At 30.8% G+C, this 13,641-nt stretch overlaps 1 protein-coding gene across 2 annotated transcripts in view; it reads right to left on the bottom strand.

The window, feature by feature from the left end:
* The window catches only part of wry (delta and Notch-like EGF repeat containing weary), a 252,245-nt gene that overhangs the window by 141,001 nt on the left and 97,603 nt on the right, over window positions 1-13,641 (bottom strand). For both annotated transcript variants that reach the window (XM_085946683.1, XM_085946684.1), the window contains exon 3: window positions 6,268-6,470. In XM_085946683.1, the coding sequence (XP_085802809.1) occupies window positions 6,268-6,470 (203 nt within the window). The remainder of the gene's footprint in view (window positions 1-6,267; window positions 6,471-13,641) is intronic.

Here is a 13,641-nt window from a genome sequence, read left to right as displayed (position 1 = left end):
CATTTTTTTGTATTATTTTAAGACAGTCAAGACTTGCAAGAGGTAAGTTTCCGGCTGGCGTTACTTGTAATAATTCTCAGGTAACATCATTCAAGTGACGATACTATATACCGAGATCAATCGCCGGTGTGACCTTCTCGTAAATGGCACACTGGCAAAACATTCAGGTATAGGGTTAATTACTATCCTCGAGTGATGGACATTTATAAAACTAATTAATTGAAACATAATATTAACCTTATTTGCCAAGTCGCAACCAACTTCTTATAAGACCGTCTCTGATTTCAATCTAATCCCCGAAGGGTCAATTTAGTGGATATAAATATTCATAAAAATATTTTCCTTAATAGGTAGCGCGCCAAATTTATTCATGAAATTTAAATTTTATTTTGGAATTGTTTATCTGTCATACTGAGGCCATTTGTTCAAATATCATTGTAATTGTAATTATCAATTACAACGTTTCGAAATTGATCGTTGTATGGTAAGATGACAATTTGCTTTGTCGTCGGATCCGGTAGATCCTCGTCATAGTCGACTATCAGAATTTTCTTTGCGGACGATTACAACAAAACATTAGCATCGGCCGCGATACAAATGCCATATTTGAGTGCCAAGCTGAATGTAATGGCCGAAGTGATTACGGATTAATAGCCAAGGCATTTATTTCACGTAGGTACCTAAATACTATGTGAACAAAACATCTTCATACTATTGCTAAAATTTATTATAGAAATATATCACACGACTACGGTTTGTCTGGACAACGTATTAAAAATGACAATGGTGGTCACAGAAACATTCATTTATTTAACGAGAAAATAAATTACTCTCCGCACAGTATATTTTTCAGAGTAAACAATACGTAGCCTGCCCGTTTGATATAATATGATTTTTGAAAATCATTCTTATATTTAATATAAGAAAAGAGAAGCTAATCAATATATAATATGATGTATGTTCGTCAGAATATTAGTTTGAATATCATAAGGTGTTTACTCCCTTTCGTTGATATCTTTTTTAGTTTTCATCATTATATTGGTAAACGGCCTCATCAATATTATGTATCCAAGTAAATTGTTATATAAATTCTTTCTAGATAGGCAATCTACAACAATGTTTTAATGAGCATTATAATGCAAATACAACGACCATATTTGATTTTTTATTTTCAATTTTATTGAATAATATATAATATTAAATGACTTCTCACATTTCTACATTAATTTAAAGCTTTTTCTGGATATATTAACACAAAAGGACTTTACGAGATATTGCGAGAGGAAATGTTTTTTAAAAATTTCTACATTCAAAAATTCATTGAAACGTAAGTAGCTAAGTACTTAACTTGAAAGTCTCAAAATGTCCAACTATTTAGTACTTACCCAGGGACCACGCGCTAACAAGGCATCCCAAAATTCAATAATATTCAGCAAAGTCTCTAAATATTTATTATTTATTACCCAAGTAAATAGGGCCACAAAATCTTACAAAATTCGACGTAGAGATGATATTAGTTTTTTTTATTTAATTTTTATTGAAAACTGAATTTACAAAAGCAATTGGAAAGCCCCAAAACACACATAAGTATTAGGAACTTCCATAAAAAAAGCTATACAAATTTAGAGGGTGGGATTTCAATACATATTTACTTCTTGCCAGACGAGTGCCGTAACTATGAATCTACTGATCCAGTTGTGTTGTGTTGTTATGTATTGATTAAGATTGGCTTTTCAAATTTAATAGATTTCAAATCTACGTATATTTAATATAGTTTTTAATGAGGGTTTTTGTATTATTGGCAATTTTAGGCAGATACCGAAAAATAACACATAATGTGAAGTTCGATAGTTTTTACAGAAAATATGACGTAGTTAGAACGATGCCGAGCGAGAAAAATGATACAATAGACTTAATCTCAGAGCAGTTGGAAATAATAACGGTAACTATGATGAAATTTAACCCATGTAATTTGTGAGCAGTAGAAGAAAGGGGAAATATTTTTTACGGATGGGGGGCCAGCACTCGAAATAGACAGTTTTACGAACCGGAGCGCTAAATAATTTTCAGAAAATATTAAAATAGATATCTAATTTTATGTATATTTTATACAAATCAGTGTTAGATTTTTTGTTATATGGCCTATCTAGCTCAGATGGTCAAATTATTTTTTCAAAACTATATTTTTGGGGATTTCAGTAATCGAAAGGGCGTTCCGATGCGCTCCGGTCCATTTCGAGCCCTGGGTAGGCCCCAATAATTGATGGTGCGAGTAGGGCCTCCAATTGTTTTAATCTGCTCGTGTACTATGTAACTACCTACTTAAAATGTCAAACAGTTATCGTCAGTCAATTTTGTTCATTGTGAACATATTTTAAAAGTTAGAAGGGTGTTACGCTATGCCTTGGTAGTCCAGTCTCATAATAATACATTTTTACTGATTCAGCAATAAAATTATTATGTCAGTAAATGCCTGAAGGAATGGAAATTCGTTGATTATGGCAAACAGCAATACAATAGTTTATGCATTAATTAATTATGCTGATACGATTTCCAAAACTCTAATTTTCACGACAATATTTCTGAATGACGACAATATTACTAAATGAAAAAGAAGATTTCGTCTCTTACTTAGGTCGAATATCTACGTTAGCAGAGACAAATCATTAATTTTGTAGTTATAATAATTCTATGACAATATTATTATATATATATAGCCATCGACTAAAAATGACTTTTTATAATTAATATTATACTATTAGTAAAACGGAATTATACAAAATTAATAAAAACGACAGTAGGTAATTATACGTATTATTTAAAACGACAACAATGTATCATTATTCAATATGCTTAGTAATATGACTAACATCAGGCTATGATTAATATTAAAATACCAAAGCACTCGATTTTTTCACTAAATAAATCATAATGAATTTATTTATGTAAACGTTTGTAAAATAATTATATCTTATATTTAAAGCAGAGAAAACCGTCTTGCATCTTAATTCTTTATGTAAAGATTACTCTTGTTTATTTGGAATGTGATATCTTAAAAATCTACCCACGCTATATTAAAAATAAGCAAAAAAGAAATAAAGGAAAGTCTTCACTTAATTTTACGTGGATTTCCATCAAATTAAAATTATCTTATATTTTTTATACCAATTGAAATAACAATAAACATACCCATAACTACCAACTATTAAATAATGGTTATTATTTTACACTAATATATAAATCTAATGGAAATAACTATGCAGATATCTGGTTTCTAATAAAATCGTCTTGAATCAAATGCATTGTTATATCATAATAATAATATTTTTTATTATATTTTTGTAAATAGATTATTTTAAGTAAGTACTTAATCATTTAGTGAAAGTAATAGTAAATAGAATAGGCAATGATTGGTGATTGAGAAATGATACTATAGTGTGCATATACCTTTTTAATATCTAACTAAAGAATAGTTAAATTGATTACTCATGTTTTTTGTAAATAATAAAATTGTCAACATGACGTGTCTAGAAAAGTTGGTTTTGTTAATACATTGATTTAAGTTACAAGGCCAATATATAGGATATTTCTTCCTGTTTATAGTGATGGTAAGCTTAATCGGTAAAGCTAAGTACCCGGAATACTAATTAAAAAAAATTGAGGTTGTTCCTAGTTATGAATGTTATGTTGGTTTTGAAACAAAGTTATTTTTGTTAATTCTACTTCCCTCTATAACAACCAAGTAACTTACACTTATAGTAGGTATATACTCTAAGCCTAGACCTAGACTACAGTTTACCAAAAGTTTTTATGCGAAGGAACACTTTGCGAATCCTGAAATTTTAACAGATCACCTAGTTTATTTTGTAATCAATAAACTTAAAAAACTGAGATAAAACCATAATTATTTTTAAAATACAACACAAAAATATAAGTGAATAAAGTTCTTAATGACTTGTGTGATTTGGGTCATTGAATTACAAATCTTCATGGTATCAATATTAGAATGTTAAATTCTTATATCTGATGTGGCGTCGAATCTGTTCCTGGATTTGATTTCGTTGTAGCATAATAAGAAAATCCTGCTTCACACATAATATTAAATGCCATAGTAAATGGGAGTAAAACTATCATTGCGTATTTTGACATACTGGTGTACTCTTCTCATAAATTCACTGAACCTAGTTTGGGAAACCCTGGATTCTAAGCAACATAACTGAAGAGTGTAGACTGGTACAATTTTAAAATGTATTCATTGTTTGAATTTAACATCATGAACATACTAAGATAAGAAAACTATAAAAATATTCATAGACAATATTTCATTACATATACGTAGTACACGTATTTGTAATTCAAATTTACCTACAGTAAACAGAAGCTTTGCTATCTTCAATCAGCAGCTCATTCAAAATTTGCTGATCGATATTCCATTGAGGAAATACTCCGGGGATATCTATTGACTGGGCTAGACAATATTGGATGCTGCAGTCGATGACGGTATCAGGTAAACAGTTGATTCATAGATAATAATGCTAGAGGTTTCTTAGATTATACTAATACATACGAAGAGAATACTAAATATACGTAAGTCTAACTATGATGAAATTACATTACGGATTAGATTATTTATGTTAAAACTAAATTTGTCGTATCCTCCAACCTGATAAATAGCAGTAGCTTGTAATTATCTTTAATAACAATGGCAAATGGGTAATGGGTAATAATGAAAAAAACTCTATTAATATAACCTCCACTCTCTGGCAGGTTTCGCTTTTCAGCATGCATCTTCAGGCAATATGCACACTCACCAATTGTAAATTCGCACTGACAAAGAATGCAGTTAATTCTCGTTTATATAACAAATTAATACAATAAAAATTAATACAGTATTTGAAGAGTTTGTAAAATCTATAAATAAAATATTAGATATTACTCAGTATTGCAGTGGCGAAGATTCCATACTAGGCGATTATTTAAAGCCTACTTTCTTAAGAAAAATATTTTTTAATTTTATATTGCCATATTAAATAATATAATAACATAATAATATATTAAATATGCCCAACGACATCTATCGTATAATTGTCATAATAATTTTACGATCTTTTCCCCTATTTCAATAAGCACCATTTACGGTATGTCTCGAAAGTTTAAAAAAAATAGGCGACATCTCGTTTCGCTTCACATATTGTATGGATTATGTTCGCGTGAATCAAAAGTTTTTTTATATGAAGTTTGTTTCTCATAATTTCAAGACGTCTGCGGCGGCCCATACAAATCGGTAGGCTTATTCAGGAGCGCTTACATATTACGTAAGTGCAAATTTATTCAAAATAATAATTTAAAAAATAATTTCTATGGGATTCAATCACATATAAATATTGATTGTTGTTAAAAATATAAAATAATTTATCTCGTGATTTTTGCTTATCAGTTAGTTCATTCATAGATTAAGACAGTTTATTCAGTCAGTTGTGTCAGTTGAAATCTGATATTGTACATTAGTCTGTATTTTAAATATATAAGTATTTTAACGTGTATAGTTTAACGGGTTAAATTATGAATTGGTATCTTGCGTTTATAAATGTTTAGGAAAATACATAATTCAAATTAATTGCTTAATTTTATACCATCAGTGAGCTTTTGAAATTTCATCGATTTTTGTGTACCTATTCATCAGTAGTAATGTCGGATTATCTTTTTATTTCCCGTAAATATATCTAACAAGTGTCCTTTCTCCACAGCCTACCTCTTTTCAAAAGTCACCCTTCGCCACTGCTGAGTATTGATACATTTAATAATCGCATTAAATTGTCATTGATAGTAAACATATATGAACTTGGTAATGTTTTGAGATTTTTTACTAAAATTAGTTAATGATAAATGTCACTCAATATTATAGCTACCAACAAATAAAAAAAATTAACAATGTTGAGGTGTATTTATAATGATAATCGGTAAACTGAATGTATATTAGTTAAATATACGTACTTACAGGCTAAGTTTTATTCCTATCGTATCATTACCATATACATAAAATTATAGTTTCGTATGTAAACTCTCAGATTGGATAAAGCAATGGGTTATTAGAGAACGTCAAATAGTGCCAAAATATTAATCATGACATAATCTCTCTAATTACGCTATTTACTTATACCAAAAAATAAAAATAAAAACTATATCGTCACGTACCTACCTGCTTACGATGATTCAAAATATTGAAAATAATACTTTTCATTTAATTTGATAAATTAATATTCTTACCTATCACCATCGCTTCTAGTCGTCCGATTGGCCGCTGAATTAGCCAATGCCAGCTGTGCATCATCAATCCTCACGAGCAGGATATCCCCGCTCTGGACTTCCGCCGCGCCCTCCCAGCTGAGTACCATGGGAAGGCAGTCATCCTCGCTACCTCCCACTGGCCCTGATGCTGCCCCTACTCCGCTGGGACACTCCTCGGGAATCTGCAATGAATGAGAATAATCAATTAGTTAAAGTGCCCTTTCATCAAAAAGTAATTAGGTAGGTAATTAATAAACTATTTTTAATATTCAACAAATAATTCACAAGATTTGAGAATGCAGGTAACATGCTTTATTGAACAGTACGTCTTTACATGCTATGTTGCAAGTACCTACATCATAACTAAACTTTTGAAAGCTCCAGACGTCGCCTAAGCCTAAGCAATCAAGGTAAATACATTGTTAGGTAGAGTATACGTTTTATAACTTTGCACTTTTTACTACACTGATTCGCCTGATTACCTCGCATAAAATTAGATCAAATGATATTCGTTTCTATTAATATATGTAAACAATAATTTTAGAATATATTACATCATTTTCATCCTAGAGCCAGGAGTGCAAAGTCATGAAGAAGCAACTCTAACTTGATTCAAACCACAAAGGCCGATATCTTAAAATAACGCAATTTCTTAAGCAATTCAATTTTATTAAACTGCTAACTAATTTCGTCGTAATTAGATAGGACACGTGGCTCAATAGTGAAAGCATTTTGGCATGAATCTAGTGAATACGAGTGTGGGCCCGTCGGACGTCGTAATGTTTTCAATGATATTATATCAGAGGTGTTTTCATAGTATGTATGTCGAAATTAAGTATGTAGTACAATAGTAAGGAATTGCAGTGTAAACAATCAAAACATTGTAATATTCAGCGAATTTCTTCCGGTAATACTCGTATTGATTTTGCAAGTTTAAATATTTTTTCTTACATTTATATCGTAGTATCGTAACATTTATTAATAATTTAGTCTCCAATGTCATCGAACTTGGTAGCAATGTAGCTGCATATAATATAATATTATAATGACATATCATGTAGTGTGCAATATCCATATCTATGGCCCAATGTTAATATCCCGTAAGAGACTTTTTACAAAATGTGCAGGAAGCTGAAATAACTAAATATTTAATATCCCGTAGTTGACTGTTAATATCAGACACATGTAATTACATAGCATGGTAATAATCAGTCACGTAAAAATGGTAAAGCAAAGCACAGGACGCCTGATATAAAGATAATTAAATATTTTGAAAGTGACATTTGAAGCTGAATTTAACACGTCACGTCATGCAACACGCTTAACAGCTTACAGGCAAGTTACTGGTTATTACAGGTTTATTCCTGTAATGTTCAGATACGGGATATTACTAATATAACTGTATTTTTTTAGTTAAAATAATTACAGATACAGGAATTTCGCAGTCGATGGGCAGTATTTTTGTTGTTTTAGTACGTCAAAAAGTAATTTTGTCATATATGTCAGATACGGGGTGCTATATTTATAATACATAGTAAGTAACCTAAGTCTAATCCTAACCTAAGATGAAAGATTTTGGTTACTTACATCTAAGTCTTTTTTAATTTATTGAAATCGTTATATCTGCCATTTTATGTTTTTGTATATTTTTTAATAACCATGTCTATGCTTTTTTTTACAAGGTGGTTGTATTTGTATGTTACTGATTATCAGTTAACTTTTCTTCCAATTATATATTAAATTTGAATTTGACTTGTGGAAATAGGATAGTGCAAAACTTAATGAATTAAAATTAAAATTCCATCAAGTATCCTCAGTTGAAAGTATTAATTCACCTTTATTGCATCATTCTCAAGATAACATATGAGAGTTAATGATTTAAATAATATCCTAGATCATGTTTTTCCAACACAATGTCGACTAGTCGAATAGGTACACATTGAAAAAATGACCATGATGCAATATTCATTTATAATGAGTAATCTCTATGTCGAATATTGTAGAGTGTAGACTCTCTTCGGACGGAATTTAGTATAAATATTACACATTTTATTTGTTTTGTGTATAATTTACGTGTGTGCATATACATAAGTAATACTCGCAAAGGGTTTATTTTTATTTGTTTTTTTCTTGTTACTTCATCTCGCCAGTTCTTCAAAACTTCATGTATTTGAAGTTTTGTTACGGCATCGAAAGTCTCGGAAAATCGACGCGTTTTACTTATGTATGTTTTACTTGGAAGGGCCGAACTCGGAAAAGGTTGGTAACCATATTTTATTTTAAATGTTATTTATCAATAAATATAATTTTAAACATTTAAACTACATATGTATGAACGCAATGTTTTATAAACAACATCCACTATTTTAATATTCCCTTTATCCAAGTGAATCCATAATTACATTCCCAAAACACATAAATTAGAATGAAGTCAGCAGTATATACAGCCTCTTAGAAGGCTTGATGATTGTAATAGTAAATCCATTGTAATACAACCCCTTCATGAGATAAATTATACATGATTTTCCGTATAGATGCACACAATAATGGAATGTACCTACGCCTACATCACCTTTATTGAAATGCTAAACCCAGCCACTAATGTAGGCCCTAATATAGCTAATAATACGCACTCTAAAATGCAAATTACACAATCACTCTGCCATGTTGTTGAGACGTCTTACATGTTGAAAAAGCGGAAGTCGAAATCACACACGCGGGAAACTCGAAAGCTTTGAGACACCTCGGCGTGCTTCCGGTGGCGCTAGGTTCGTCGTTACCTCAAAACAAAGGGACAATAAGATTACACGCAAAGGATCAAGCAATCTGATTGACGCGTTCGCTTGTCTAAACTAAGGTGCACACTGGAAACATTTTGAAACCATGCGGCTTGATAAATTGGGAATATTTTTTATAGCAACTTTATATTTAGGTAAATTATATAGGTGCTTTGCAGTAGGTAGGTTAGTACACACGATTTAAAAAAAATACTATACCTGTATAATATAAATACTGTTTCATAAGAAAAAAAATATCTTTTACTCAGTAAATCCAGTTATTAGGAATAATTGAAACCATTATTATTTAATATTATGACTTTATTGCGTCGAAAATACTTTTTATTACTCGTATATAATATACCTACATGATTAAACTTATATAATATAAAGTATTTACTATGGTTTTTTATCTTTCTTTTATGTAAAATTTACTCAAATATACGTGTATAATGGCATTAACTTAGCATATTAGGTACATTACTTACAGTTTTTATTCTCGTCGGATTGTAAAGTCCACAATACGGTTCACTTTTTATATACTTAAGATTCCTACAGATGAGATTCGGCTCTTCATAATCGAGGCAGCTGTATGTAATTAGGCAAGTTAGTCGATGAATATGTAGAAGGCATACGTCGTGCCATCGTTTGGAGTACACGATGCTTTTACTTGATATTTATATTTTGTAGCTAGTGATTTTTCGTTGTATTTTGATTTTGTTTGATAATACGTAGTAATAATAGTTTTTCCTGCAAAAGTCTATCCAGGCCTGATCTACACTCTGTAGCTATTTTACAGAATGAATCAATTATTGTAATGACTAATGACTAATAAAACAGACTATAGGAATGCTAAATCTTTGAAATACACTCCTCCGTATCTACAAAATTGTTTAATACTTAATCGAATAATTTAAAATTCTATATCGCATTCCAACAGTGTGCGCAGTCGCTTAATGTACAGATTAAATCAGAATCCTCTGCGGCGCTATATGTGCTTAATCTCGGAAACAATACAGAGCCGACTATTCCCGTTGCTAATAGAGACTTGCAGGGCTTAACAAAAACAAACAACCGTGTAGCAAGAGTAATAAGCATTATTCCACACACGTGTTTGCCAACAACTCTAATAATGAATCAAAAGTCAATAGAACCTTTTTAGGTAATTGCTGGAATGCACGATTAAATAACGCATTATTCATAGTCACACAAGTGGGCGAATAGGAATAATTAATGATGTAGTTAATTCATATAATACAATACACAATGCAAATTCAAATTCAATGAACGTAAGTAGACAATATAAATTACAATTTATTACATGTTCAAGGTGATCATAGATAGCATGAGATGAAAAATATTTAAAAAAAATCTTCTGCATCTTTTGTGGGATTACAAGAGCCCCGGTAAGAGTCGAGGTTTGTGTGCACTAATTTATTATTTTTGACGTACAGCCTTGATTTGTCGGAATATGGGGTTAGAAAAAAATGTTTGTTACACACCTTATGACATAGCTATATATATTTCGAACACTATTTAAATGAAACTTAGCCAACTCATTAGTATAATACCGTGAGAAGACAGTTTTAGCTTGATCCTCGTATGGGGATATATTTAGTAGATGTTACGAGTACTAGACACATATTTTGTACTGAAATTATTATATCTATCAAGCCTAATCACACTTTGAGTCATCTTTGTATAACGAAATCTCGAAATTCTTGATACAATCAAGACGTAGTTACATTAAGAGCATAAAAACCATACATTGTGTTTTCCCATTGTTTTTGTAGATAATGTAGTCTGGTTCTTTTTTTTATTATTAAGCTACGAAGTCTCGTCTGAGACTTATTTAGCTAATTTATTAAGTCTGGATCTCAGAACTATTATGTTGTCGGTACCAGCCTGGTAAAAAAAAATGGATGAACTTTCTTATTCCGGGATCAAAAAGATACTTAAATGCTACAATTCTATCCGGAAATTCAATCTATAGTTCACATCCTCCATGTTGAAAATAATGATTAATAAATACATATGTATTATTGTATTATAATAAATATGTAGGTACTTATAGTATAGATCGTTTTACGTCTGGTATGTATATCCTAATTATGATAGTTAAATTGAGCCAAATAGTTTGTCTTCAAAATGTTTTAAAAATAAAAACATTATTGTCAATTCGTTATGGTTCAAACAAAAAATGGCGTAGGCATATCTTATTTTACTCTGTATTCTCTATCCTTCCAGCTCCAAGACTAGTCAAATTCAATAGATCATAATACAAGCTAATATCGTTAATCTAAGTTAAGTATGTATGTATGTATAAAATTTTAATCTTATCGATATGATAAATAATAATCATTAAATACTACAAAAATACTACAAAAATACTTAAATAAAATATAATATAACTAATCCAAAAGATAATAGTTTGTGTTATCTGAAGTGCCGGACGTGTTTTGACAAGATAATCATAAAAATCGACAAGATAATGATCAAATCAAAACTCGAGTTTAATATTATAATAATTATATTATTTTATAATAATATAGTTCATTAGAATGAGAATAATATCTTTATAGATAGGCATATTCAAGAAAAATAGCAAGTGATTAATAATTAAAAAACAATTAGGAAAGCAGATATAGCATGTAGTTAAGATATTTACGTCATCTAGGTAAGTTATAGTGTGGATCATAATGCTGGATATACAGCAAACATCAAAAGAAAAGGCCAGATATATTTGAGAGGAAAGTCTTGAGAAAAATATTTAGGGCTGTAATGTGTGGTAATGAACTATATATATTTACTTTATGGAGGCATGGAGATCACATATAAGGCCAACACAAACAAACAAAGACCCCTCAAAACTAACCAACCCAACAGTATTTTATTCCTAGTAATGTCTCAGGAGTCGATACCCAAGTCGTACGCTCTCAAGTGAGCTTTGACTGAGTTTATCATAACATAATTTAATAAAAACTGCCATAGGAAAGAAAAACGGAGAATTAACATAAAATAAATGATCCAGGTAAGCTACCAGTAAGGTGAGCTATGTATGCATGGTCTAGGAGAAACACAAGAGCAGAGAAGGATACTCGATGAATATAGTTTTTGGAGGAACCCAAGTCTCACCAAAGGGTTGTTGTTCTAAAAAAATGATGATGATGAGGTGATTCTAAAGAAATCAGCTAACAGTAATAACCGAAGCTTATCACTAACATGCTTGTGTATGTTTTGGGCATGAAATTTCGCAAATGTGGGTATAAAGCGGTAGACATTGTCACGGTTTAGTTGCCATTAATTTTGCTCAGCGGAGCCCGCATAACCGGATTTGCCCCTCGCTTGGACTGCCGTCGCGACGTCGGCGTTGTGTTTAGTATTACGCCATCTCACCGAAACTGCAGCACATACTCGTAAATTGAAAATCCTTTAATACACGCGAGCAACATTTTTTTGTATCTAACGTTATACGCGAATTAAAATAAAATTTAATTGAGTTTAAGTACCTAACTGCAGATTAAAGACGAAAAAAATTAGCACATTATTCTAAATGAAATACTTTTTACTTCCCGTCGTTGTTTTTTTTTATGTCGCATGCTATTATTAATAATTATGAAGAAAATATTCTCATTAACTTAACAATCTTAACATTTACCTGTACTAAAATCGTTTTAATTTATCAATTTTAGCACATTATGGATATAACAAATTGTTAATTAAACACGTCCACAATACTAGTAATTAGCCTAGAGAGAAATACAATACGAAAAAAATATTAGGTTAAATTATCGAGAACTAGGTATTTACATATTAAACGCACCCCATTTAAAAATATATATATAAACATCGTCCATCCGCATTCACAACTTCGTAAGATCAATATTCAAAACAATTTGGTTGAACACAGCTATTTCCCCTATCCCCCTCCATACTATAATATAATCTACTAAATTAATGCTCATGATAATATTTTAAGTTCTTTAGTCACCATACCTACAGGTTAACAAATAGTAAAACATTTAGAGCTTTCTTTAGTATACTATCATCTGTCGATACAGAAGAACGCATATTATATCATAGTCCATCTTAATATTAATATGAATCTGTAAAACATGAGGATTATTTTAAGCACTAATGTGACAATCTCGATCGTGAAGCTTTGAGGCAAAGAACCGGGATTCAATTACGTACATAAAATGTAACGTATTGACATGACCCGGCTCACGGCTAGCTCAATAATGCTACCGGGCCGTCACTGAGGAGACTAGTGATGAACTAAGAGAGGTGGATCTCCTTTGTAGTATCACAACTTTTGAATTCCCAAATAAAACTCTCAGCTGGTGTGGTGCCGAATTTATTCAGGTTCTAGAGTTCACGGTCACACAATAAGGTTAACTGTCATTGTTCCCGTAATTAAATCTCATTAAAGTATCAGTAAACTATTTATTTGTTCACTATAGGATCTCTGTGAAATCTTTCACAAATTCCCAAAAAGTCACACCTAATTCAGAGAATGTATACGCAGATATTCTTTGGATATTTTTAATTCATGAAATATTTTCCCATAAGAAAG

Source organism: Rhyacophila brunnea, unplaced genomic scaffold, assembly GCF_057557595.1.
Source record: "Rhyacophila brunnea isolate RB1 unplaced genomic scaffold, BYU_Rbru_1.0 scaffold_2, whole genome shotgun sequence".
NCBI classification, from domain to species: domain Eukaryota; kingdom Metazoa; phylum Arthropoda; class Insecta; order Trichoptera; family Rhyacophilidae; genus Rhyacophila; species Rhyacophila brunnea.
Note: the sequence above shows the minus strand (reverse complement) of the source record. Positions and strands in the feature narration are given on the sequence as shown.